The sequence below is a fragment of the Heteronotia binoei genome, chromosome 1, assembly GCF_032191835.1.
Source record: "Heteronotia binoei isolate CCM8104 ecotype False Entrance Well chromosome 1, APGP_CSIRO_Hbin_v1, whole genome shotgun sequence".
Classification (NCBI taxonomy): domain Eukaryota; kingdom Metazoa; phylum Chordata; class Lepidosauria; order Squamata; family Gekkonidae; genus Heteronotia; species Heteronotia binoei.
The window spans coordinates 283024142-283052003 of NC_083223.1; the positions used below are offsets into that span (position 1 = coordinate 283024142).

The 27862-nt window shown below is 51.4% G+C and overlaps 1 protein-coding gene across 1 annotated transcript in view; it reads left to right on the plus strand.

Moving 5' to 3' along the window:
• Positions 1 to 832: 832 nt before the first annotated feature.
• The window catches only part of ENSA (endosulfine alpha), a 32806-nt gene continuing 5776 nt past the window's right edge, over positions 833 to 27862 (plus strand). Inside the window, exons 1-2 of the mRNA XM_060256529.1 lie at positions 833 to 971; positions 23438 to 23566. Coding sequence (XP_060112512.1) covers positions 915 to 971; positions 23438 to 23566 — 186 coding nt within the window. The 5' untranslated portion in view covers positions 833 to 914. The remainder of the gene's footprint in view (positions 972 to 23437; positions 23567 to 27862) is intronic.

Here is a 27862-nt window from a genome sequence, read left to right on the forward strand (position 1 = left end):
GGGTTGCCTTGGCGTGGGAAACCATAAAACAGTTAACATATCTGAATGCGGGAATGCCTGTTAATTATTCTATTGCTAATAAACCTGGGTTAAAAAGAGGGCATTTCTTTCTGAGCCGTTTTTCCTGTCCAACTAATTTACCTTTTAACACGCAACATAAATATACACATCATTGTAGTTTGACGTTTAAATTTGGTGGTTTTAATTAGATGGTTTGAATGTAACAGTACATTTAATTAAGTAATATATAATTGCTATGTAATTAGTGTATTTTATTATTGTATTATTGTAATGTCTGCATTTTATGCCATGTAAGCCCCCTGAGCCTGCTTCGGTGGGTGAGGGCGGGATATAAATAAAAAATTATATTAGGAAAAAATGCATTAAACTATATGTGGCTCTTTAATTAAGCAAGTTTGTTTGGGCTAGAGCCTAGTTCTAATTCCGGGAGATCCCCAGGCTGAGCCTGGAGGTTGGCAACCTTGGCTCTTTCGTTCCCTAACGTATCAAGCCTGCCACAACGGAGTTAGAGCCCGCCTACCCTCAGGCTGCTATTGGCTCCCGTCCCCCGTTCCGTATTTCTATTGGCTGAGAGGCCTGCCGCTTCGTCCGCGACCGTTTATTTCAAAAACCAATCCCTCACAGGCCCCCGAGAACGCTTCTGCTTTTCAGCCGCCCCCGACCGTCGTTGCATAGAACCGCCCCCGATTGGTCGGCAGAGAAGCGACCCGCCTCCCCTTCCCGACTCTGATTGGCTACCCACCTTTTCGTTCAGCAGGAGAGGGCGGAGCGAAAGCTAGGAAAGGGGCGGCGGAGGCGGCGGCCATTTTGGCTCCGCGGAGAAAGTGACAGAAAGACCGAGGAAGAGGGCGCCGCGGGAGCATTTCTCTTTCCGCCCCCCCTTCCTTCCCGCCATGTCGGACACCTTCAGCGGCGACAGCCGCTCCGACGAGACCGGCGAAGAGAAACAGGTGAGGCGGGGGGAGGGAATGCGAGGGAGAGCCCGAACCGGCCGTTGAGGGGGCCTGATTGGCTTCTCTCCGCGCCACTCCGCGTGAAGCTGCCTTCTGATTGGCAGGCTGGGTGCGGAGCGCGCTGCCTATTGGCTAGCCGGCTGCTCCCGGGCGGTCTTTCCGGTGTTTAGAACCGTTGAAACCATAGAGATGATTTTAAAAAAAATCTAGAGTCACGCAGCTAGCCTGGACTTCCGATAGCAAGCGAAAGCCTCCTTAGGTCACGATCGGTGTTCCCTTTAAGCTGAGTTAGTTGAGCTGGCTCAGTTTTTTAGCCTGTGGCTGCCGCTTTTTGGTCTTAGCCGAGGATATAGGGTTGCCAAGTCCAATTCAAGAAATATATGGGGACTTTGGGGGTGGAGCCAGGAGACTTTGGGGGAGGAGCCAGGAGCAAGGCTGTGACAAGCATAATGGAACTCCAAAGGGAGTTCTGGCCATCACATTTAAAGGGACGGCACAACCTTTTCAATTCCTTCCTTCCATAGGAAATAATGAAGGATAGGGGCATCTTCTTTGGGGGCTCATAGAATTGGACCCCCTGGTCCAATCCTTTGGAAACCTGGAGGGTATTTTGGGGAGAGGCACTGGATGCTATACTGCAAATTTGGTGCCTCTACCTCAAAAAAAACAGCCACCCTCCCCAGATTCCTGCGGATCAATTCTCCATTATTTCCTATGGGATTAAGTCTCCATAGGGAATAATGGAGTTCCCAGCAGACATTTCCCTCCCCTCCCCCCGCTTTTTGATGTCCCTGAAGCAGAGGGAGGGTCTCCCAACCGGGGGATCCCCTGCCCCCACCTGAGGACTGGCAACCCTACTCAGGAAAAATGGCCCCAGAGCAAAGTAATTTGTGCAGTAGCTCTCAGTTTTATTGCCAGTAGTTCACAACTTCATTCCAGTAGCTCACAAAGTAGAATTTTGCTCACAAGGCTCCACAGCTTAGAGTCACGATCCCCCCAAGTACATAGAACAGATGCGGTGTTATCCTGAAATCGAAAGGCCACCCATGGTGCCTCTTGCCAGGGGGAGCTGGTTGTAGGGTTGCCATCCTTCAGGTTCAGGACCTACAGCCATCTCTAGCTGGAGAAGTTCTTGATTTGGGGATTGGGTTTGGGAAAAGAAGTCCTTCACTCAAAGGGTGATGAACACATGGAATTCACTGCCCCAGGAGGTGGTGGTGGCTGCAAGCATAGACAGCTTCAAGAGGGGATTAGATAAACATCTGGAGCAGAGGTCCATCAGTGGCTATTAGCCACAGCGTATAGATCAGGGTTGACTGAACTTGCTTAAAGTAAGAGCCACAAGGAATGAATGTCAGACATTTGAGAGCTGCAAGACTTGAATGCAAGGTTTTGAGAGCCACGACGTGAATGTCAGATGTTTGAGAGCCGCAAAATGGGAGGGAGGAGAGGTGGAAAGAAGGCAACTTTAAATGCATTCTCCAAGCCAACCAATAAGGTGGTGGGGGCTTCAAGAGCCACACAATGTGTGTGCAAGAACCACATGTGGCTCCCGAGCCACAGTTTCGCCACCCTGGTATAGATGGAACTCTGTCTGGGGCAGTGATGCTCTGTATTCTTGGTGCTTGTGGGGGGGACAGTGGGAGGGCTTCTAGTGTCCTGGACCCGCTGGTGGACCTCCTGATGGCACCTGGGTTTTTTGGCCACTGTGTGACACAGAGTCTTGGACTGGATGGTCCACTGGCCTGATCCAACATGGCTTCTCTTATGTTCTTATGAAAGAGAGCAAACTCAGAAGGAATGTGATTCCGTAGTCTGCCTTGTTTTTTTCCAGGGGAATTGATCTCTGGAGATCACCTGTAATCCCAGAACTCCAGGCTGCAAGTGAAGGACGGCAGCTCTTATCAGTTTCCCCTCGAGAGAGAATGGCTGTGCTGGAGGGTAGATCGTAGGCAGTATTCCCTGTGAAGATCCTTCCCCAATTTTCAGCCTCCTCTCCCAATTTCAAGGAATTTCCATGGAGTTGGCAACCTTAAGCCATTGGCCTGAGAGGGCTCCGCCTGTGGATTCAAGTTTCCAGTGGGTAGCTCGCAGAATCCGAGTTGGAAGGGGCCCTAGAGGCCATCTAGTCCAACCCCCTGCTCAATGCAGGATCAGCCTACGCAGCAAGGCTTTGTCCATAGATCCAAGCAGGCAGCCATGTCGGTCTGAAGCAGTCGAACAAAGCAGGAGTCAAGTGGCACCTTTAAGACCAAGTTTTATTGAGAACGTCAGCTTTCGTGTGCTCTTAAGCACACTTCATCAGATGAGGAATCCGGCACAGGGAGCAAAGCCATACAGAGCTGAGCAGAACCATGCAGAGCTGGTAGGCAGTGGCCCAGAATGCAACATGGTACAGATTTAAGAACCAATGACAGTGCAGTAAAATTATCTGGTAGGCCGTGGTTTAGAATGTAAAATGGTACAATGACAGAATAGTAAAATTAACAAATTGAGCAAACCTTTGATCTGAGTAGCATGAGCATGCAAAAGCAGCAAAACAGCAGTATGTCAAAATGTGAGATTGTCTGTCAATGACAATGGGAGATGGGTTCAATATATGTAGTGGGAGATGTGTAACCCATCTCCCATTTGCTCAATTTGTTAATTTTACTATTTTGTCATTGTACCATTTTACATTCTAAACCACGGCCTACCAGATAATTTTACATCACTGTCATCAGTTCTTAAATCTGTACCATGTTGCATTCTGGGCCACTGCCTACCAGCTCTGTATGGCTCTGCTCAGCTCTGTATGGCTTTGCTCACTGTGCTGGATTCCTCGTCTGATGAAGTGTGCTTAAGAGCACACGAATGCTGACGTTCTATGTAAAAATTGGTTGGTCTTAAAGGTACAACTTGACTCCTGCTTTGTTCAAGGGTTTGTCCAGCCACTGCTCATCTAAGCCAGAGGCCGTGGGAGGAATCCAGAGGGGTGCTGCAGGTGATGAGTTGGCCAAGTCACCTCTTGAATCTTTTCAGTTTCAACATGGAAAATTCCTGGAGATTAGGGAAGTGGGGGCATGCCTATGAAGGGGAAATTTGTGGATTTCCCTGAGAATCTGTGGTTTGCCCTCTGAAACTGCCCTTTTCTGCAGGGGAACTGACCTTTATCGTCTGGAAAAGACTTGCAATTCTGGGGGAATTCCATTCACCACCTGGAGTTTGATAATCCTAGGTGCCTTTGGTTCGTTCCCCTTTATGAGGCGAAATAACAAAAGATAAGTTTAATCATTAACTGCATGGTAGTTAGGCAAAACAAGTTGATTTCTCTTTTTTGTAAAGCAATTAAATGGCGTTTTAGAAAATGAACCAGGGTGGGGGGGTGTCCACCAACGACTGCTGGTGCTTCCCTTTGGAGATGCCTAGTGGGTGACCAGGAGGAAGAAGCTTTGCGCCCCCCATTCACTGCACGTCTGTGGTTGAATGGGGAAGCTGGCCTCACTCCAGCTCTTGCTGAACACGCGACTCCAGAAGAAGCTGCCCCCCTGAATGGGGTCCTTCTTGGCTGCGGCAGACATTGAATGAACCTGCTTCTCTCCAGCCAGTAGGGCTGGTGTCGTCATACTCTGAAATGGGGCAGCTGCAGAGCCGCCTCTTCACTTTCCTGCCCACGTGTTTTCCCCTGCCCATTTGCTTGTAGGCCCTCCACCGCCCTCTACTCCCAGCTTCCCAGCCAGAGAGCCAGTGTGGAATATTGCTTAAGAGTGGCGGACTCTGATCTGGAGAACTGGGTTTGATTCCCCCCGCCTCCTCCTCCACGCAAAGCCAGCTGGGTGACCTTGGGCCAGTTCCAGTTCTCTCAGCACTTTCCCAGCCCCGCCTACTTCACAAGATGCCTGTTGTGGGGAGACGAAGGCCACTCTGGAGACTCTTTAAGATAGAGGGAAGCGGGGTGTAAAACCTAGTTTTCTTTTTCCCAGTGTGCAGATGGTCCATAACGGCAGCTAAGTACATGAGCTGATGCTTTTGGGGAAAGGGCATGAATGTGGTGCAGACGGGTGTGAGCACAGGTGGGTGGAGGGCGGGTAAGCAGGGGAAGAAGAAGAGATTGGATTTATATCCCACCCTCCACTCCGAAGAGTCTCAGAGCGGCTCACAATCTCCTTTCCCTTCCTCCCCTACAACAGACACCCTGTGAGGTGGGTGGGGCTGGAGAGGGCTCTCCCAGCAGCTGCCCTTTCAAGGACAACCTCTGCCAGAGCTATGGCTGACCCAAGGCCATTCCAGCAGCTGCAAGTGGAGGAGTGGGGAATCAAACCCGGTTCTCCCAGAGGAGAGTCCGAGCACTTCACCACTACACCAAACTGGCTCTGGAAGGATTCAGAGGTGTTAACGCACACAGGGATGAATAGAAAGAGGGGCAGGGGCTGGTGGTGAGCAGAAAGGGATGCTTGAACCATGGCACTGAGTGCATGGAATGGCATATGGTGGGATGACATCTGCACACTGTAGCTCTCGGTACAACGGTAGCTCTCCAGAAGTTTTTTTTGCCTACAATTCCCATCAGCCCCAGCCAGCATGGCCAATGGTTGGAGCTGATGGGAGTTGTGGGCAGAAAACATCTGGAGAGCTACCGTTGGCCACCCCTGGCGTGAGGACTTGTTCACGGCTGCTCCAGAGGGGAAGACTAGATCTAAAGGGAGGGGAAACTTCAGGTGAACAATAGGAGGAACTTCCTAATAGTAAATGCTTTATGACAATTGAATCACCGAGAATGCAAGGGGGGCTGTCCCTCGCCGTCTTCAAGCGGAGGCTGGCCAGCTGAATGCTTCACCTCCGTGTTTCCTGCAGTAGAGCAGGGGGTAGGCCGAGGTAGCCTGTGAAGTCCTTGTCGGCCCCATGGCTCTCTGCTGGTCCTGTGATTCACAAGCCTGTTCTGCTCTGTTTTGCAGCGTTGCCAGAATTTTGAGGGCAAGACAGGCGTGGTGACTGAACATCTGTGTTTGGGCGGCTGCGACGGTAGACAGGGCAGAAGCTGTGTTTGCCTGCATCTTTAAACGTGGGGTTAAACAAACAGGCGCCGCGTGATCCAGTGTTTGCTTTTGGGCTTGGGAGGTCACGTCCGAGTTTTGGGTGCACTTGGTTCTTGCGCATTGCATTGGCCGTGCAAATGAACGAGCCCTGAATTTATTCCTAGGCTGGCTGGCCTGATTAATCCTCTTTTTGAGGTCCTTTCTCACTGCAGAGTTTCCTCAAACGTGGAGATAAGAGACAAGAAAGGCTAGCGGAAGCAGGATTACCTTGTGCTGTCACATGTCTGCACACTTGACTTCTTAGCAAGGGGATATGCCAAGCAATATCTACTCTGCCTTTTTCTGCTGGACATGTGAAAGCTGTCCCATGCCCCCCCCCCAAGAAATATGAGGGAAGTTGTATGTGTGCCTTAACTGTCATCAAACCGCTTCTGATTTGTGACAACTCTTTGATTTGGTGTCCTCCCAAACATCCTATCGTTAACAGCCTTGCTCAGCTCCTTCAAACTGAGGACTGTGGCTTCCTTTATAGAGGCTATCCATCTCACATTGGGTCTTCCAGAGCCAGTTTGGGGTAGTGGTTAAGTGTGCGGACTCTTATCTGGGAGAACCGGGTTTGATTCCCCACTCCTCCACTTGCACCTGCTGGAATGGCCTTGGGTCAGCCATAGCTCTGGCAGAGGTGGTTCTTGAAAGGGCAGCTGCTGTGAGAGCCCTCTCCAGCCCTACCCACCTCACAGGGTGTCTGTTGTGGGGGAGGAAGGGAAAGGAGATTGTGAGCCGCTCTGAGACTCTTCGGAGTGGAGGGCGGGATATAAATCCAATATCTTCATCTACCTCACAGGGTGTCTGTTGTGAGGGAGGAAGGGAAAGGAGATTGTGAGCCGCTTTGAGACTCCTCGAAGTGGAGGGCGGGATATAAATCCAATATCTTCATCTACCTCACAGGGTATCTGTTGTGGGGGAGGAAGGGAAAGGAGATTGTGAGCCGCCCTGAGACTCTTCGTAGTGGAGGGCGGGATATAAATCCAATATCTTCATCTACCTCACAGGGTGTCTGCTGTGGGGGAGGAAGGAAAAGGAGATTGTGAGCCGCTCTGAGACTCTTCAAAGTGGAGGGCAGGATATACATCCAATATCTTCATCTACCTCACAGGGTGTCTGTTGTGGGGGAGGAAGGGAAAGGAGATTGTGAGCCGCTCTGAGACTCTTCGGAGTGGAGGGCGGGATATAAATCCAATATCTTCATCTACCTCACAGGGTGTCTGTTGTGGGGCAGGAAGGGAAAGGAGATTGTGAGCTGCTCTGAGCCTCTTCGGAGTGGAGGGCGGGATATAAATCCAATATCTTCATCTACCTCACAGGGTGTCTGTTGTGGGGGAGGAAGGGAAAGGAGATTGTGAGCTGCTCTGAGACTCTTCGGAGTGGGGGGCGGGATATAAATCCAATATCTTCATCTACCTCACAGGGTGTCTGTTGTGGGGGAGGAAGGGAAAGGAGATTGTGAGCTGCTCTGAGCCTCTTCGGAGTGGAGGGCGGGCTATAAATCCAGTATCTTCATCTACCTCACAGGGTGTCTGTTGTGGGGGAGGAAGGGAAAGGAGATTGTGAGCTGCTCTGAGACTCTTCGGAGTGGAGGGCGGGATATAAATCCAATATCTTCTTCTTTATAGCTCATTGGCAGCCTACCTTTTTGATTTACAAAAGCACGTGTACCTGGTAGCCTGGAGGGAATTGAGAACTTACCACAATTGGCTCCTAACAGCATAAGAAAGGGGTGTGTGTGGGGGGGGGGGGGGACATCTTGATTTGCCGCAGTTTCCTAAGGAAGAATGTGATAAGGGGCTATTTTGTATTGAAATGTGTGAGTGTGTGTCAGTGTTTGAAATAATTTCAGAGGGTAGCCACGTTGGTCTGCAGTACAACAACCAGAGGTGAGTCCAGCTACAACTTAAGATGGGGTCCCCAACCCCCGGGCCATGGACTGGTACTGGTCCGCGGCCTGTTAGCAACTGGACCACGGAGTGAGGCAGAGGCACCGCACTGTCTCTTTCGCTTGCCTGGGTTCCAGGTGGAAGAAAGAGGCAGTGCAGCCTCACTCTGAAGCACTGCCTGGGTGGGCAGAAGAGGCAGCGTGGCAGTGACCTTTGCCTACCCCTCATTTAAAGACCCCCATGGGGGGTAGGGATGGAGTGTGGGTCTGGGGGCAGCCTGGGGCAGCAAAAACTCCAGCACCCCCACCCCTATTGGTCCGTGGTGTCAGAAAAATTGGGAGCCGCTGAGACCTAGCAGGTTTTCAGAATATAAGATCTTGAGAGCCAAACTTTCCTTCGTCAAACAAATAGGAACGGAGATCTGAGACTTGGTTTTGGAACATTTGTTTTGCAAGAGTAGTTAATCCCGGGCTTTTCTTGCTCTCTCTGTTCATACTGGGTGGGTCTGTGTAATAAAGGGGTGTGGGTTTGTGCCTGCTTTTCCCAGAAAATCCCGGTTATCACTGATTGTTGAAGATGGGTTCTTGTTTTGTAGTCATTCTAGCTGCGTATTGCTGCTGTAGCTGACAAACCTGAGGGATCCATGTGTGAATATATGTGTGTGTGTATATGAAGAAGATGATATTGGATTTATATCCTGCCTTCCACACCGAAGAGTCTCAGAGCGGCTCACAATCTCCTTTCCCTTCCTCCCCCACAACAAACACCCTGTGAGGTAGATGAAGATATTGGGTTTATATCCCGCCCTCCGTTCCGAAGAGTCTCAGAGCGGCTCACAATCTCCTTTCCCTCCCCCCCCCCCCCCCCACAACAGACACCCTGTGAGGTAGATGAAGATATTGGATTTATATCCCGCCCTCCACTCCAAAGAGTCTCAGAGCAGCTCACAATCTCCTTTACCTTCCCCCCCCCCTCCACAACAGACACCCTGTGAGGTAGATGAAGATATTGGATTTATATCCCGCCCTCCACTCCAAAGAGTCTCAGAGTGGCTCACAATCTCCTTTCCCCCACAACAGACACCCTGTGAGGTGGGTGGGGCTGAGAGGGCTCTCACAGCAGCTGCCCTTTCAAGGGCAACCCCTGCCAGAGCTGTGGCTGACCCAAGGCCATGCTAGCAGGTGCAATTAGAGGAGTGGGGAATCAAACCCGGTTCTCCCAGATAAGAGTCCGCACACTTAACCACTCCACCAATACGATTACTATTCTGTTGCTACTCAGCAGTAGACTTAGATTATTCTTATTTGCTGTTTTTCTGGTCCAAAAGGGGAGGGGGCAAAATAAAAGATTCCTGGGGGGGGCGGGACTCCTGACCTTCAGGGCTAGCCAGGAATTTCTAATTCCAGTGATGCAGGAAATTTCCACTTTGGATCCCGTGGTGTTTACTCTAGAGAGAAGAGCTTTTGGGACTGGAACTTTTGAGCCTCTAGATCACATGCTTATTTCCCCCTGGGAGCCATTTACTAAGCCTTAAAGATATGCTGGCCCAGTTTCGTTAGGGTACCAGCTTCTGAATATCCCTACCACAGATGCTTTTTGGGGGTACTCTGTTCTTTTGGGATTTAGCAAAAATAAGAATGGCTTGGAAAATAGGCAAAGGCTTTGTCCTGAGTCATATCTAGCAACTCAGCACTGTCTCTTCTGACTGGATTGTAGCACTTCAAGATCTGGAACTGAGATCTTTAAGAACCTCAGAAGAGCCCTGCTGGATCAGACCAGTGGTCCATCTAGTCCAGCATCCTCTCTCACACAGTGGCCAAGCAGTTCCTTTGGAGGGCCAACAACAGGGCAGAAAGGCCAAGGCCTTCCCCTGAGAAGAACATCAGAAGAGTCCTGCTGGGTCGGACAAGTGAGGGTCCATCTAGTCCAGCCTCCTGTCTCAAACAGGGGCCAGCCAGTTCCTCTGGAGGGCCAACAACAGGGCAGAGAGGCCGCAGCCTTTCCCTGAGAAGAACATCGGAAGAGCCCTGCTGGGTCAGACCAGAGAGGGTCCATCTAGTCCAGCCTCCTGTCTCACACAGAGGCCAGCCAGTTCCTCTGTTGGGCCAAGAACAGGGCAGAGAGGCCAAGGCCTTCCCCTGAGAAGAACATCAGAAGAGCCCTGCTGGGTCAGACCAGGGAGGGTCCATCTAGTCCAGCCTCCTCTCTCACACGGGCCAGTCAGTTCCTCTGGAGGGCCAACAACAGGGCAGAGAGGCCAAGGCCTTCCCCTGGGAAGAACATCAGAAGAGCCCTGCAGGGTCAGACCAGGGAGGGTCCATCTAGTCCAGCCTCCTCTCTCACACGGGCCAGTCAGTTCCTCTGGAGGGCCAACAACAGGGCAGAGAGGCCAAGGCCTTCCCCTGGGAAGAACCTCAGAAGAGCCCTGCTGGGTCTGACCAGGGAGGGTCCATCTAGTCCAGCCTCCTGTCTCACACGGGCCAGCCAGTTCCTCTGGAGGGCCAACGACAGGGCAGAGAGGCCGAGGCCTTCCCCTGAGAAGAACCTCAGAAGAGCCCTGCTGGGTCAGACCAGGGAGGGTCCATCTAGTCCAGCCTCCTGTCTCACACGGGCCAGTCAGTTCCTCTGGAGGGCCAACAACAGGGCAGAGAGGCCAAGGCCTTCCCCTGGGAAGAACCTCAGAAGAGCCCTGCTGGGTCAGACCAGGGAGGGTCCATCTAGTCCAGCCTCCTGTCTCACACGGGCCAGTCCGTTCCTCTGGAGGGCCAACAACAGGGCAGAGAGGCTGAGGCCTTCCCCTGAGAAGAACCTCAGAAGAGCCCTGCTGGGTCAGACCAGGGAGGGTCCATCTAGTCCAGCCTCCTGTCTCACACGGGCCAGTCAGTTCCTCTGGAGGGCCAACAACAGGGCAGAGAGGCCAAGGCCTTCCCCTGGGAAGAACCTCAGAAGAGCCCTGCTGGGTCAGACCAGGGAGGGTCCATCTAGTCCAGCCTCCTGTCTCACACAGGGGCCAACCAGTTCCTCTGGAGGGACAACAACAGGGCAGAGAGGCTGAGGCCTTCCCCTGAGAAGAACCTCAGAAGAGCCCTGCTGTGTCAGACCAGGGAGGGTCCATCTAGTCCAGCCTCCTGTCTCACACAGGGGCCAGCCAGTTCCTCTGGAGGGCCAACAACAGGGCAGAGAGGCCGAGGCCTTCCCCTGAAAGAACATCAGAAGAGCCCTGCTGGGTCAGACCAGGGAGGGTCCATCTAGTCCAGCCTCCTGTCTCACACAGTGGCCAACCAGTTCCTCTGGAGGGCCAACAACAGGGCAGAGAGGCCAAGGCCTTCCCCTGGGAAGAACCTCAGAAGAGCCCTGCTGGGTCAGACCAGGGAGGGTCCATCTAGTCCAGCCTCCTGTCTCACACAGGGGCCAACCAGTTCCTCTGGAGGGACAACAACAGGGCAGAGAGGCCGAGGCCTTCCCCTGAGAAGAACCTCAGAAGAGCCCTGCTGGGTCAGACCAGGGAGGGTCCATCTAGTCCAGCCTCCTGTCTCACACAGGGGCCAACCAGTTCCTCTGGAGGGACAACAACAGGGCAGAGAGGCCGAGGCCTTCCCCTGAGAAGAGCATCAGAAGAGCCCTGCTGGGTCAGACCAGGGAGGGTCCATCTAGTCCAGCCCCCTGTCTCACACAGGGGCCAACCAGGTCCTCTGGAGGGCCAACAACAGGGCAGAGGGGCTGAGGCCTTCCCCTGAGAAGAACACCAGAAGAGCCCTGCTGGGTCAGACCAGGGAGGGTCCATCTAGTCCAGCCCCCTGTCTCACACAGGGGCCAACCAGGTCCTCTGGAGGGCCAACAACAGGGCAGAGGGGCTGAGGCCTTCCCCTGAGAAGAACATCAGAAGAGCCCTGCTGGATCAGACCAGTGAGGATCCATCTAGTCCAGCCTCCTGTCTCACACAGTGGCCAGCCAGTTCCTCTGGAGGGCCAACAACAGGGCAGAGAGGCCAAGGCCTTCCCCTGGGAAGAACCTCAGAAGAGCCCTGCTGGGTCAGACCAGGGAGGGTCCATCTAGTCCAGCCTCCTGTCTCACACAGGGGCCAACCAGTTCCTCTGGAGGGACAACAACAGGGCAGAGAGGCCGAGGCCTTCCCCTGAGAAGAACCTCAGAAGAGCCCTGCTGGGTCAGACCAGGGAGGGTCCATCTAGTCCAGCCTCCTGTCTCACACAGGGGCCAACCAGTTCCTCTGGAGGGCCAACAACAGGGCAGAGAGGCCAAGGCTTTCCCCTGAGAAGAACCTCAGAAGAGCCCTGCTGGGTCAGACCAGGGAGGGTCCATCTAGTCCAGCCTCCTGTCTCACACAGTGGCCAACCAGTTCCTCTGAAGGGCCAACAACAGGGCAGAGAGGCCGAGGCTTTCCCCTGAGAAGAACCTCAGAAGAGCCCTGCTGGGTCAGACCAGGGAGGGTCCATCTAGTCCAGCCTCCTGTCTCACACAGGGGCCAACCAGTTCCTCTGGAGGGCCAACAACAGGGCAGAGAGGCCAAGGCTTTCCCCTGAGAAGAACCTCAGAAGAGCCCTGCTGGGTCAGACCAGGGAGGGTCCATCTAGTCCAGCCTCCTGTCTCACACAGGGGCCAACCAATCCCCCTGGAGGGCCAACAACAGGGCAGAGGGGCTGAGGCCTTCCCCTGAGAAGAACACCAGAAGAGCCCTGCTGGGTCAGACCAGGGAGGGTCCATCTAGTCCAGCCTCCTTTCTCAGACAGGGGCCAGCCAGTTCCTCTGGAGGGCCAACAACAGGGCAGAGAGGCCGAGGCCTTCCCCTGAGAAGGACACCAGAAGAGCCCTGCTGGGTCAGACCAGGGAGGGTCCATCTAGTCCAGCCTCCTGTCTCACACAGGGGCCAGCCAGTTCCTCTGGAGGGCCAACCACAGGATTCGGAGGCCAAGACCGTCTCCTAATGTTGCCTCCTGGTTCTGGGATTGGAGGTTTAGTGCCTCTGAGTGTGGGGGTTCCCCGCAGCCACCATGGCTGGTAGCCCCTGATAGACTTTTCCTCCACGGATTTAAATCCGGCATGGCTCTTGCGTTCTTAGCTTGCTCGAGGCTGTGCTTATGTATCTATGGTGATGATGTGGCTCATCTTTCGCATCCCCATCAGACTTGGATGTGTCAGAAGCGCCGACTTCTCCCTCTCCTCTCCAGCTGCAGGGCAGCTCCTGCCCTTAGCTGGTTCGCTGGGTTTCCTGCATCCTAGGCCAGATGACAGCTGGAGCAGGGCGTGGCGGCAGCTGATGGGCCACATCAAGCCTGGTCTCCTCATTGCCCCAAATAAGCAGCATAGGGCCTGTCTCTCTTGCCAAGCTCCGAGCGGCACGGCGAAGGGCTGGGCACAGCTGGCGGAGTCTCAGGAAGCAAGCGTGACCGGGGCGTTTGGCGGGGCATCTGTTGAACTCCGCTCTGCAGCTTTGCCAGGCTGTGAATCATTCACTTTGCCAGGGGGCAAGATCAAGGTTGTGCGTTCCCGGAGTTTTTATCAGAGTGTGGCTCCTGAGCCATTTTGTTCAGGCTGCGTGGGGGAAGTCAGCCGTGGAATGGGAGTCACTGGTGTTCCCAGGCAGTTCTTGCCTCTTGCCAGAGTTGGAAGATGCCCAGGTCCTTTGTTGCCCAGGCTCCTTAAAACTCGATGATGTTGGTGCTCAGGAACCCTCTTCTCAGCTCTGGGAGGCTGCCCTTCTTGCCCCAGACCTGCCTGTGCTATTGGGAGGGTCTTCGGGGGTGGGAGAGCGCCGTGGCACAGAGCGGTAAAGCTGCAGTGCTGCAGTCGGAGCCCTCTGCTCACGACCTGAGTTCGATCCCTGCGGAAGCTGGGCTTTCAGGTAGTTGGCTCCAGGTTGACTCAGCCTTCCATTCTTCTGAGGCGGGTAAAATGAGGACCCAGCTTGCTGGGGGGGAAAGCGTAGTGGATGACTGGGGAAGGGAATGGCAAACCACTCCATAAAAAATCTGCCGTGAAAACGTTGTGAAAGCGACGTCACCCCAGAGTCGGAAACGACTGGTGCTTGCACAGGGGACCTTTCCTTTTCCATTCCTCAGGGTGGTATTAGGCCCAGTCATTTATCACTGGTGGTCCCTTGGCTTTCACGTTCCCTAAATTAGTTCCTTAGACCTTCTGGACTCCAGACCCCAAAGGGGAACAGAGGGCTGTCACTGTTTGACGCGTTGAGAGTAACTGTCTTAACGATTGATGTATCTGGCCCTGACCTAGATAGGTAAGCTACCCTGAGATCATCAAATCTCAGAACTAAGAGTCGGTTTGGTGTAGTGGTTAAGTGTGCAGACTTTTATCTGGGAGGACCGGGGTTGATTCCCCACTCCTCCACTTGCAGCTGCTGAGATGGCCTCGGGTCAGCCAGAGCCCTCGTAGGAGTTGTCCTTGAAAGGGCAGCTTCTGGGAGAGCTCTCTTAGCCCCACCCACCTCACAGGGTGTCTGTTTTGGGGGAGGAAGATAAAGGAGATGGTGAGCCGCTCTGAGATTCGGAGTGGAGGGCGGGATATAAATCCAATATCTTCTTCTAAGTTAGGGTTAGCCCTGGTCAACATTTGGAAGGGAGACCACCAGGGAATACCAGAGATGATGCTGGGGCAAGCAGTGGCAGACTCCCTCTTCATGTGTTTTGCCTTGACCTGGATGGCCTAGGCTAGACCGCTCTCAGAAGCTAAGCGGGGTCGGCCCCCGGGTAGTACTTGGGCAGGAACCCTCCAAGGAAGGCCAAGGTTGCCATAAATTGGCTGTGACTCGATGTCCCCCAGAAGCAGTGTCCGCGGAAGGGAGCTTTGGCTGGTCAAAGCACATCCCCCTGGAAACTGTCTTGGTCTCCAAAGTGCTGTTCTGGCAGTAGAGAAGCTCGACTGCAGGGTGACATGAGAGAGGCTTACAAGATGATGGCTGGGATGGAAAGAGCAGAGAAAGAAGGACTTTTCTCCCTTTCGCACAATGCGAGAACTCGTGGGCATTCGATGAAATTGCTGAGCTGTCGGGTTAGAACGGATAAAAGGAAGTCCTTCACCCAAAGGGTGGTTAACATATGGAATTCACTGCTGCAGGAGGTGGCGGCGGCTACAGGCATAGACAGCTTCAAGAAGGGGTTGGATCAACATCTGGAGCAAAGGTCCATCAATGGCTATTAGCCACAGGGTATAGATGGCTCTCTGTCTGGGGCAGTGATGCTCTGTATTCTGGGTACTTGGGGGGGGAGGCACAATGGGAGAACTTCTCGTGTTTTGGCCCCACTGGTGAACCTCCTGATGGCACCTGGCTTTTTTGGTCACTGTGTGACACACAGTAGTTAGACTGGATGGGCCACTGGCCTGATCCAGTATGGCTTCTCTTACATTCTTAGAGGCCACCTGCCTTCTTGCTTGCTGGCTATCTAAGCTGGGTTCTGGGCCCTTCCTTTCACTCTTTACTTACAAACACCCCCCCCCCCCAGTTATTTGCAAGCCTGAAGGCTGTAATGCCCGTGGTCGCCTTGTTGCCTTCTCCCTCAGCACCCTCCTAAACGGACGCTTGTGTAGACATGAGTGCTGTATCAAAAAGCCACTCTGTCATCCCTCGTCACTGCTGCACCAAAGGCTTCCTTCCCCCGCCTGTTGTCTTAGTCTTACTCTGAGTCATCTGCTCCCCCCCCCCCAACTGAAGCCCCACTGTGTCGGGTGCTGGAGAGCTGCACGGTGATTTAAAAACCCTGAGCAAATTTTCTTTGGAGACACTGGGTGTCTCTGGCTGTTGTCCTCACTGGTTAGTGCAAAGCCCGAAATCGTTCGTGCGAACGGCAGGATGTTTATAAACCACCAGTTTCCTTTGGTGGTGATAATACGAAGAGGCTAAAAATACGTCTTCGGAGCCACGGCGTCATTGGCTGTCCTGCTGTGATGTTGGAGGGGGTGTTGCCCAGAGGAATGCACCAGCAATAGAGTGATGGTAACTACTGTGGGAAAAAGGATAGGGGTTTTGAGGGAGGGAGAAAAGGACAGCTGAAGGGTGGGAAGCCGACCGGGGAAAGGCCTGAAGGGTCATAGAAAAGCGGAGACTCGGTAGACGCTGGGGCTTAGAAGCGTGGTATGCAAGGAAAGGGCGGTTTAGTGAGTCAGAGGACCCAGGGGGAGGTATCAAAGATTCTGAAGAACTGGGGGAAAGCACTGCACAAATTAACCTACACCCATCCTTTTTGTGTAGTGGTGAAGTGCGTGGACTCTTCTCTGGGAGAACCGGGTTTGATTCTCCTCCTCCACTTGCAGCTGCTGGAATGGCTTTCAGTCAGCCATAGTTCTCATAGGAATTGTCCTCGAAAGGGCAGCTTCTGGGAAAGCTCTCTCAGCCCCACTCACCTTGGGGCTGAGGGATGGTGGCTCAGTGGTAGAGCATCTGCTTGGTAAGCAGAAGGTCCCAGGTTCAATCCCCGGCATCTCCAACTAAAAAGGTTCTAGGCAAGTAGGCATGAAAAACCTCAGCTTGAGACCCTGGAGAGCCGCTGCCAGTCTGTGTAGACAAGACTGACTTTGATGGACCAAGGGTCTGATTCAGTAGAAGGCAGCTTCATATGTATAAAAGGATAAAAGGAAGTACTTCTTCACCCAAAGTGTGATTAACATGTGGAATTCACTGCCACAGGAGGTGGTGGCGGCCACAAGTATAGCCACCTTCAAGAAGGGTTTATATAAAAATATGGAGCACAGGTCCATCAGTGGCTATTAGCCGCAGTGTATGTGTGTATATAAAATTTTTTGCCACTGTGTGACACAGAGTGTTGGACTTGATGGGCCGTTGGCCTGATCCAACTTGGCTTCTCTTATGTTCATATACGTTCATATGCTCTTCACAGGGTGTCTGTTGTGGGGGAGGGAGATTAAGGAGATTGTGAGCGGCTCTGAGACTCTGAGATTTGGAGTGGAGGGTGGGATATAAATCCAGTATCATCATCTCCTCATTGTTGGAAAAATTTTGGTGCAACAAGCACTTACTGTATCATTGCTTGGTGGTCCTGCAAATATGCAGAGGAATTCTGGAGAAAAATCCAAGACCAAATAACGTTCGATGCCATACCACTCTCCGCTGACTTGATTTTGTTAAATTGTTGAAATGATACAGAGATTCTGTCTGTCAACAGGGAATTGATAGCAGTCTTATATTCTGCTGCAAAATCTGTTTTAGCTAGGTCATGGAAAAACAAGTTCCTTCAGTCACTGGATTCTCTAACGATGGCAAAAATAGCTTCCAGCATTCATGAATCAGGAACAGGTTCTTATACATCTAACTTTGGCTGTGTTTGGTTTCTCTATATTACATATATTTTTAATTTACATAATCCACTGTGGGTACCTAATTTGACAAATGCAATTATTCTTATTTGAAATATAGCGTTGTGTATTTTTGTTTGTTTGTTTGTGTACAACTATTGAACATATGAACGTACGAAGCTGTCTTCTACTGAATCAGACCCTCGGTCCAAAGTCAGTCATGTCTACTCAGACTGGCAGTGGCTCTCCAGGGTCTCAAGCTGAGGTTTTTCACACCTATTTGCTTGGACCTTTTTTAGTTGGAGATGCCGGGGATTGAACCTGGGACCTTTTGCTTCCCAAGCAGATGCTCTACCACTGAGCTACCGTCCCTCTCCAATACTGTTAATTATTTGTATTATTTATCCTGTTAATAATTTGTATTATCTATCCTGTTAATAATTTGTATTATCACCCATCGTTTATTAATTATATTTTAAAAGTAAATACAAATACATATTTAAAAAAAAACTAGGAGAAAAGGCCAAGTTGAGATGCCAGGAAGAGGGTGGCTCAGCTGAAGAGTCTCTGCTTTGCACACAGAGTCCCAGGCGTCTTCAGTTAAAGGACCTGGCTGTAGGTCAGGGGTGGGGAACCTCTGTCCCGAGGGCTGTATACGGCCCTCGAGGTCACTTGGTGCGGCCCTCAGGGATTGCTGGACTGAACTGAGCCATGTGGCAGCCTCCCTGGGGCCTGGCTGGCCATCGAGGATTGTGGGGCCCAGCCGCTCTGTGCAGCAGCCTCCCCAGGGCCAGGCAGGGATCACAGGGCCCAGATGTACTGTGCGGCAGCCTCCCCAGGGCCTGGCTGGCCAGCCAGAATCGCTGCAGGGCCTGGAAAAGTTACTGTCACCGTTCAGTTTGCACTTGATGATCCCAGACAGTGTGGCCTGATATGCTAATGAGGGTGTGACCTAATATGCTAATATTAGGGGATGTGGTTACTATGCTACTGAGTTCTTGCTGGGCTTTTTCTACAAAAAAGCCCTGGACCTATGCATTTGCCTAGGGTGGTGGGCCGTGTGTGTGTGTGTGCCAGATTAGGCTCTCCCCACATGACTTCAAATAGAAAAACAGTTAGTTGCATGAATTTTGCAGGCCTGAATCATTCTCCCTGCCAGTCTGAGTAGAGAGGACTGACCTTGATGGACCAATGGTGTGATCCAGTAGAAGGTGGCTTCATGTAAGAAGAAAGGAGCCAATAGGCAGGGGTGACTTTGTGTGGGCCAAGAAGGTCGCTGTTTGGCCCCAAGGGGCCTTGGCGATCCCGGCACTGAAACTGTAGAGCAAGCTGGGTCGCGGAGTGTGGTTGTTCCAATACCCTTCGGGCAGAGGGTGGGATTTGAACTTAGTTCTGCTGGTTCTGGATGCAGTTCTCCTTGGTAGCGGGAAGGGTGCGGCTGGTGGATTGGGTGAGGTTTCTGCAGACCATGGTCCACGGCCTCTTTATGCAGTCTCTGCCTTCAGCTTCCGTTTCTCTCCTGGGCTTCAGAGTAGAGTCCTGGGATTGGATTCAATTGCTCTGAACAATGTGTGTGGTGCTAAGCGGGAATGGAGGGTACAGCACATGGCTCTCTTTCCTCCGAAAGAGGGGATTCCCGAGCAAACCCCCTCCCTCCTTCTTCTAACAAATTGATGGGAACAGGCAGCTGCATAGGTCTTTCTCCCTGGTGTAGCTGGACTTGGTAATCCTTTGGCTTTCTTCCAGAGCCTGGACTTTACTCTTATTCAGGGGAACACTTCTCTTTGTCACTCCAAACCTCTCTCTGGCCTGCAGTCCGTATCATATGAAGCTGCTGCCTTCTACTGAATCAGACCCCCCTTGGTCCGTCAAAGTCAGTCTTGTCTACTCAGACTGGCAGCGGCTCTCCAGGGTCTCAAGCGGAGGTTTTTTACGCCTGTTTTCCTGGAACCTTTTGAGTTGGAGATGCTGGGGATTGAACCTGGGTCCTTCCGCTTACCAAGCAGATGCTCTACTACTGAGCCACCATCCCTCCCCATATATATAGACATATGAAGCTGCCTTCTACTGAACCAGACCCTCGGTCCATCAAAGTCAGTCTTGTCTACTCAGACTGGCAGCGGCTTTCCAGGATCGCAAGCTGAGGTTTTACACACCTACTTGCCTGGACCCTTTTTAGTTGGATTGAACCTGGGACCTCCTGCTTACCAAGCAGATGCTCTACCACTGATCTACTGTCCCTCCCCAGTCATACCACAACTTAGGGGTGTATGGCCTAAGATAATAATAATAATAAGATTAATAAGATTAATAATATTAAGATGCAAAGGAGTGTATCACAGTGTTCTCCTTTTGGAAACAGCCCTCTTGTATGTAGCGAAGGGAGCTTCCACTCTCAGAAGTTCAGACACCACACCCCACCCCATCTTTTTTGGTCTCTAAGGTGCTCCTGGACTCAAGCGTAGTTCTTCCCCGGCAGACAGAGCTACGTTCTGCAAGACGTCTTCGTGTAGATCTTCTGGATTCTTTGTTGTTGTTCAGTCGCACAGTCGAGTCTGACTCTTTGTGACCCCGTGGACCAAGTCCCGCCAGGCCCTCCTGTCTTCCACCATCCTCCAAAGCCTGCTCAAATTCGTGTTTGTTACATCAGCAACGCTGTCCAGCCATCTCATCTTTTGCCCTCCCCTTCTTTTTTTGCCTTCTGTCTTTCCCAGCATCAGGGTCTTCTCCAGGGAGTGCTCCCTTCTCATTTGGGGGCCAAAGTATTTGAGCTCCAGCTTCAGCATCTGACCTTCCAGGGAACAGTCTGGGTTGATTTCCCTTAGGACTGACTGATTGGAACTTCTTGCAGTCCAAGGGAATTGCTGAGCAGACAGGTTAAAACGGATAAAAGGAAGTAGTTCTTCACCCAAAGGGTGATTAACATGTGGAATTCACTGCCACAGGAGGTAGTGGCGGCCACAGGTATAGCCACCTTCAAGAGGGGTTTAGATAAAAATATGGAGCACAGGTCCATCAGTGGCTATTAGCCACAGTGTGTGTGTATATATAAAATTTTTTGCCACTGTGTGACACAGAGTGTTGGACTGGATGGGCCGTTGGCCTGATCCAACATGGCTTCTCTTATGTTCCTTATGACTCTCAAGAGTCTTCTCCAGCACCACAGCTCGAAAGCATCTATTCTTCTGCGCTCGGCCTTCCTTATGGTCCAGCTCTCACAGCCATGCATGACTGCTGGGAAGACCATTGCTTTGACTATACAGACTTTTGTTGGCAGGGTGATGTCTCTACTTTTTATTATACTGCCCAGGTTCGCCATAGCTGCCCTCCTAAGGAGCAGATGTCTTTTCACATCCCTTATGAATCTTCTAGATTGCTTGGTCGCAAACATCTGTCTGCAGGTAATGTGAATCCCAGTGACACCCACTCTGGTTTATAGCACTGCTTGCCTGTCACCTCCTTGAGTCAATACGACTGCTGAGCTGAGTCGGGCCCAGAGCTGCTACGGGTGTGAGTTCACTGTCCAGCCCCACCCGCCCAGTGGCTCGTTGGACTTGAGATTTTAGCTCGTTCTGTCCCAGAGTCTCCGGGCTGATGCAAATAGATTTTTTTTTTAAAGGGCAGTCTCTTTCCCTCCAGCTAAATATCCCAGCCAGCTGGCAGCAAAGCTCGTGGAACACTCTGGGTTTGTCAGCGAAGGAGAGTTCCGTGGCGATGCCGTCCTCCGGTCCAAAAATAGGCTTGGATGTTGGCAACTGCCTTTTCTGACGGAACAAAGGCTTTTCTGGCTCAGGAGTCTGTAATGACTTGTCAGTTAATGGGAAGCCTGCAGCGGCCACTAAGAGCTCAATCTGCTTTCACATGAGTGCGCTGGGAGGGACTCCTTGTATCCTTTTGCCCAAATGGGACACTGCAGCTTTCTCCTATGCAAACGCAGGTAGAAATGACCATATGGGGGGGTAGACTTGTGGGAGGAGGGAAATATATCTGGTCTGGTGCAGACAAATCTTAACTAAAACGCTTGCACCCTGCTTTTCTGTTTGGAAATAAATACAAGATGGTTGAAGGAGCTGGGCATGTTGAGCCTGGAGAGGAGGCGGCTGAGAGGCGACAGGATCACCATCTTCAAGGACTTTAAGGGCTGTCCTATAGAGGATGGGGTGGAATTGTTTTCTGTGGCCCCGAAAGGTAGGACCAGAACCAACGGGTTGAAATTAAATCAAGAGTTTCCTCAATGGAACAGGCTTCCTCCTTGAGAGGTGGTGGGCTCTCCTTCTGTGGAGGTTTTTCTGGTTAAAACAATTTATTATAATGTAATATATTGTAATCGTATGTTATCATTTGTCATTAAATGTTAATACACATATATACACATACACATCTATCACCTTTTCTCCACCCCACCCCCTTTTTGGTGACCCCCCCAGCAGTGCCTTCCCCCTTAACAAACATCTCCATATTACTATTTAATTTAGTTTGTTATAAGGTAATATACTCTATCAAAGAATCTTTCTCTAAAAAGCCCAAAGGTTATAATTATAGTCCATCTTCATAATATTTCTTCTTAGTCGTTAGCAAGTATACGAAAAGGTTACAGTCCAATAATTCTATTTTTTTTAAACTGTAATCTATATATAGTTTCTTTAAAGATTAACCATTGTCAAAAATCACCAAATGTCCTTTAATGTTCCATTGTTTTTCAGTATATTTTTGAAACTTTCCCCACTCGCTTTTAAACTTCTCTAGATCTTGTTCTTTTAAGATTCTTGTAAGTTTGTCCATTTCACTCCAATGCATGACTTCCGTGGAGGTTTTTCAGCAGAGGCTAGATGGCCATCTGACAGCAATGCGGATCCTGTGAATTTAGGGGGAGGTGATTGTGAGTTTCCTGCCTTGTGCAGGGGGTTGGACTAGATGACCCTGGAGGTCTCTTCCAACTCTAGGATTCTATGACTGTTAAGAGCGGTTCCTCAGTGGAACAGGCTTCCTCCTTGGGAGGTGGTGGGCTCTCCTTCCTTGGAGGTTTTTAAGTAGAGGCTAGATGGCCACCTGACAGCAATGAGGATCCTGTGAATTTAGGGGGAGGTGTTTGTGAGTTTCCTGCCTTGTGCAGGGGGTTGGAATAGATGACTCTGGAGGTCCCTTCCAACTCTACGATTCTATGTTTCTCCTTCCTCGGAGGTTTTTCAACAGAGGCTAGATGGCCTTCTGACAGCAATGATGATCCTGTGAATTTAGGGGGAGGTGTTTGCGAGTTTCCTGCCTTGTGCAGGGGGTTGGACCCTGGAGGTCTCTTCCAATTCTATGACTGTTAAGAGTGGTTCCTCAGTGGAACAGGCTTCCTCCTTGGGAGGTGGTGGGCTCTCCTTCCTTGGAGGTTTTTAAGTAGAGGCTAGATGGCCATCTGACAGCAATGAAGATCCTGTGAATTTAGTGGGAGGTCTTTGTGAGTTTCCTGCATTGTGCAGGGGGTTGGACTAGATGACCCTGGAGGTCTCTTCCAACTCTAGGATTCTATGACTGTTAAGAGCGGTTCCTCAGTGGAACAGGCTTCCTCCTTGGGAGGTGGTGGGCTCTCCTTCCTTGGAGGTTTTTAAATAGAGGATAGATGGCCATCTGACAGCGATGAGGATCCTGTGAATTTAGTGGGAGGTCTTTGTGAATTTCCTGCATTGTGCAGAGGGTTGGACTAGATGACCCTGGAGGTCCCTTCCAGCTCTGTGATTCTAAGGCAGCTGACAGCATTTAATCATAGACAATTTAAAAACTGATAACTGGAAGTTCCTTCCAGGCTTGCTCCTTCAGGGCCAGCGCAGCCCTGTCCAAGGCAAGTTGAATGCCTGTTCCCAGATTGCTTTTCCTGCTGACTCAGCACATCCCATTTTACCTGGAATCTGTTCACTCTCTTCTGGTTCCTTACAATCCCTGGACGCTGGTAAAGCTCATCTGTTGCTTCCCTTGTCTTGGCAGTAGAACAGAGAACAACCCCCATCAGGGCTTTTTTGGCAGCAGGAATTCCTTTGCATATTAGGTCACACACCCCTGATGTAAGCAATCCTCCAAGAGCTTACAGTAGGCCCTTGCGGAGTTGCTCCGCTGTGGAAAGGCACGCTTGTCCTCATTCTGACTCCGTTTCGGGGCTGAAGAATGCCATGTGGTGTCAGCGGTGGGATGGTTACAGGGCTCAGGTGATTTACTCCCCCATCCTTAAATTTTTTTTTCTTCCTTTCAGGACACACAAGAGAAGGAAGCGGTTCTCCCCGAGCGAGCCGAAGAGGCAAAATTGAAGGCCAAGTACCCCAGCCTAGGACTTCAGAAGCCTGGAGGGTCGGACTTCTTAATGAAGAGGCTCCAGAAAGGGGTACGTGTCCAGTTCTCTCTTCTCCCCCTCCCCCAGCCCTGTACATCCAAGGCTCCAAGCTGCAGGAGGGGCTTCAGAGCAACAGTGGGGTTCTCTGGAGCATTTGGTGAGTGGCATTTCCAACTGCTGGACGAGACGGGCCATAACACAACTTGTGTTACGTTTTCTGACGGCACAACCCCCTGCTGGAATGAGGTCTCCCGTTGGGGTAGTTTGCCAAAACTCAGCACAACCCCCCTTCCCCCTGAGAGAGAAAACTCACTCAGCACTTTTGCTGACTTTTGGTGAGTATTTTATGTGTAAGCAGCCCCGTGGCGCAGAGTGGTAAAGCTGCAGTCCGAGCTCTCTGCTCACGACCCGAGTTCAATCCCGTTCAGGTCGCCGGCTCGAGGATGACTCAACCTTCCATCCTTCCGAGGTCGGTAAAAGGAGTACCCAGCTTGCGGGGTGGGGGGAAGTGTAGAGGACTGGGGAAGGCAATGGCAAACCACCCCGTAAAAAGTCTGCCGTGGAAATGTCGTGATGCGACGTCACCCCAGAGTCGGAAACGACTGGTGCTTGCACAGGGGACTACCTTTACCTTTTTATTTTATGTATGTGTGCATGCATGCGTGCCTGGAACTCATGGTTGACTTCTGGTAACCTCTAGTGGGGCTTGGGCATTTAGAATCATAGAGTTGGAAGGGACCTCCAGGGTCATCTAGTTCAGAAGGTTCAGCGTTCTTCCTTTACAGAATAAAACAGGCAAAAGGTCAGGGACTGGTATTGGGAGGTGGGGGGTGGGTGGGACAAGAGGTTTAACAATTCCGTAATTTGCTCTGCTCTCTGTTTAGAGAAGGGGTCCCTAACCCCCGGGCCGCGGACTACTAACGGGCCGTGGTCTGTTACCAACTGGGCCGCCACTCCCTGTCCTGCACCGTGCCTGCCGCCAGCAGCCCGGGTCCTGCTGAAGCTGCCCAAGCCTCATCGCAGCGTCATTCTGATCGCTGGGAGGGGAGAGGAAGGAGGCTCAGCTCTACAGCTTCGGCAGGGCCTGGGCTGATTCAAAGTTATTTCAATAGCATGCTGAAGGAGGCTTCTCCGCCCCCCCCCCTCGCTTCCAGAAGTGAGGGAGGGGGTGAAACTCCTCCTCCAGCCTGCTCTTCAAAAAACTTTGAATCAGCCTGATTCAGTGGGGTTGGCTCTTCCAAGCCTCCTCGCCGGGGCGGGGGACACAGCGTGACACTGGGGAAGGGAGGGGGCAGGCTAGGGTTGCCAATCCCCAGGTGGGGGCAGGGGATCCCCTGAATTGGAGGCCCTCCCCCGCTTCAGGGTCATCAGGAAGCGGTGGGGGAGGGAAATGTCTAATTAATAGGAAGCAGAGAGTGAGTATAAATGGGCAGTCTTCGCAGTGGAGGACGGTAAGCAGTGGGGTGCCGCAGGGCTCGGTACTGAGTCCCATGCTCTTTAACTTGATTTAGAGTTGGGAGTGAGCAGTGAAGTGGCCAAGTTTGCGGATGACACTATATTGTTCAGGGTGGTGAGAAGCAGAGAGGATTGTGAGGAACTCCAAAGGGATCTGTTGAGGCTGGGTGAGTGGGCGTCAACGTGGCAGATAAGGCTCAATGTGGCCAAGTGCAAAGTAATGCACATTGGGGCCAAGAATCCCAGCTGCAGATACAAGTTGATGGGGTGTGAACTGGCAGAGACTGACCAAGAGAGAGATCTTGGGGTCGTGGTAGATAGCTCACTGAAAATGTCAAGACAGTGTGCGATCGCAATAAAAAAGGCCAACGCCATGCTGGGAATTATTAGGAAGGGAATTGAAAACAAATCAGCCAGTATCATAATGCCCTTGTATAAATCGATGGTGCGGTCTCATTTGGAGTACTGTGTGCAGTTCTGGTCACCGCACCTCAAAAAGGACATTATAGCATTGGAAAAAGTCCAGAGAAGGGCAACTAGAATGATTAAAGGTTTGGAACACCTTTCCTATAAGAAAGGTTGAAACGCTTGGGGCTCTTTAACTTAGAGAAACGTCGACTGCGGGGCGACATGAGAGAGGTTTACAACATTATGCGTGGGATGGAGAAAGCAGAGAAAGAAGTCCTTTTCTCCCTTTCTCACAATACAAGAACTCGTGGGCATTCAATGAAATTGCTGAGCAGTCGGGTTAGAACGGATAAAAGGAAGTCCTTCTTCACCCAAGGGATGATTGACATGTGGAATTCACAACCTCATGCGCTCTTATCCCTGCAAGATAACATGGCACCAGCCCTTGACTTAAGATAGGGTTAAGATATGGTTGCATAGAGACCAGGAGGTCAAAGGTGGTGGCGGCTACAAGCATAGCCAGCTTCAAGAGGGGCTTAGATAAAAATACAGAGCAGAGGTCCGTCAGTGGCTATTAGCCACAGTGTGTGTGTGTGTGTGTGTATATATATGTGTGTGTATACATATTTTTTTTGGCCACTGTGTGACCCAGAGTGGCCCATCAACTCCAACACTGTCACACAGGGGCCAAAAACCCAGGAGCCATCAGGAAGTCCACCAGTGGGGCCAGCGCACTAGAAGCCCTCCCACTGTGCCCCCCCCCCCAAGCACCAAGAATACAGAGCATCACTGTCCCACAAGAGAACAGACCAATCTTCAGGCTTGCTAACCAAAGTTATTGCAAAGGTCTTAAAATTTGCTAAATTCTTAAAAAGTGAAATAAAATCCTCTAACATCTCTGCTCTGGAGTGGGCCCTTTTTCATCCCACTGCCCTGAGGGAGGGGGCAGGCAGAAGAAACAGCCGCCCTTCATATCCCAGCCAGATATTGACTGAGTGTTCCCTTTAGATTCATTCCTGGTCCTGAACTCGGAGTTTGGCATTGAAGATTTCCTTTTTGTGTGCCCTGGACTGCCGGTTGGCAATTAGATGGGCCAGCTGGCGTGCTCTGCCGCTTTTCTTTCTCGGGGACGGCTTTAGGGGAGCCAGCGTGGTGCGGTGATTAAGAGCAGCCGACTCTGATCTGGAGAACCAGGTTTGATTCCCTGCTCCTCTTCCACATGCAGCCAGCTGGGTGACCTTGGGTCAGTCACGGCTCTCTCAGCCCCACCTGCCTCGCAGGAGTGCCGCTGTAAGCCGCTTTGAAACTCTAAAAAGGAAGAGAAAAGTGGGGTTTGAACACCTCCTTTTCTCTTCTCTGTGATAGGCCAGAACTTGTCACCCTCACCCACAGCAACCTCTTAGTAATGCTTGCAGCTCAGCAGACTGTGCTGATAAAGAAGCTTGTTCCTAAAGCATATGTTGCGGGGGGGGGGGGAGTGGGCATGTCATGTGGATAGTTGCTAGGCAACTGCTGGAATGTCCCCAAATGCTTTTGCGTCGTTGCAGATTACGTCTTCATATTCCCTCCCCCTTTCTGCTGGCAATACACTATAACAATGCAGGATAAATGGGAGGGGGGGGGTTGGTTTTTTTTTTGGGGGGGGGGTGTTTCTTTTACTTTGCTTGGTAGGCCAACTGCAGGCTATTTCCTTGGTTGCATTTGGCCAGCACCCTGATCTGACTCTAGCTCAGGCTAGATGGATCTCACCAGTTCTCATACACTTAAACTCCAGTTTTAGTAGTTAGGCTTACACACACTATTTCTTTAGAAAGCAAACCTCATACAATTTTATACCTGCAAGATCTCTAAATGTGCTTAAGCATAACAGCTTATGAGTCTATATTCTCAGTCTTTGTTAGATATCTCTAAATCAAGGGTGTCAAACATGCAGTTCGGGGGCCGCATCAGGCCCCCGGATGGCTCCTGTCAGGCCCCCGAGCAACTGGCTGTCATCTGCTTCCTTCTCCCTATATCTAGCTTCCTTCTGCATCACAGCTTGCTTTGCAAGGCTTGCACAATTGCACAAGACCTACAGAGCAAAACCTCTCTTTTCTCCACTGGATGAGGCTCCTCCCTTGGGGAGGAAGGGGGGAGGAATAGCTTGCTTTGCCAGGCTCTCTCAGTTGCACAGCAGAGCTACTGAGCCAAGCCTCTTTTCCTTCTTTCATTGGCTGAGTCTCCCCCATCCCGCCCCAGTCCCCTGGAGAAGGAAGGAAAGAGCCAGAGCTTCCTTTGCCTGAATCCCATGGGAGAAATACAAAGAAAGCATCTTGAAGACCAGTGAGTGCTAATGTTTTAAGTGTGTTCTAAGGCTTTAAGTGTGTTCTTTATAAAGGTCTCATTTATGCCAGATCCTGCCCTCGTAACCAATGAATCCGACGCCCCTGCTCTAAATACTATCAACTTAATCTTTTGTTAAAGATCTTTAACCCAAAGAGCTTC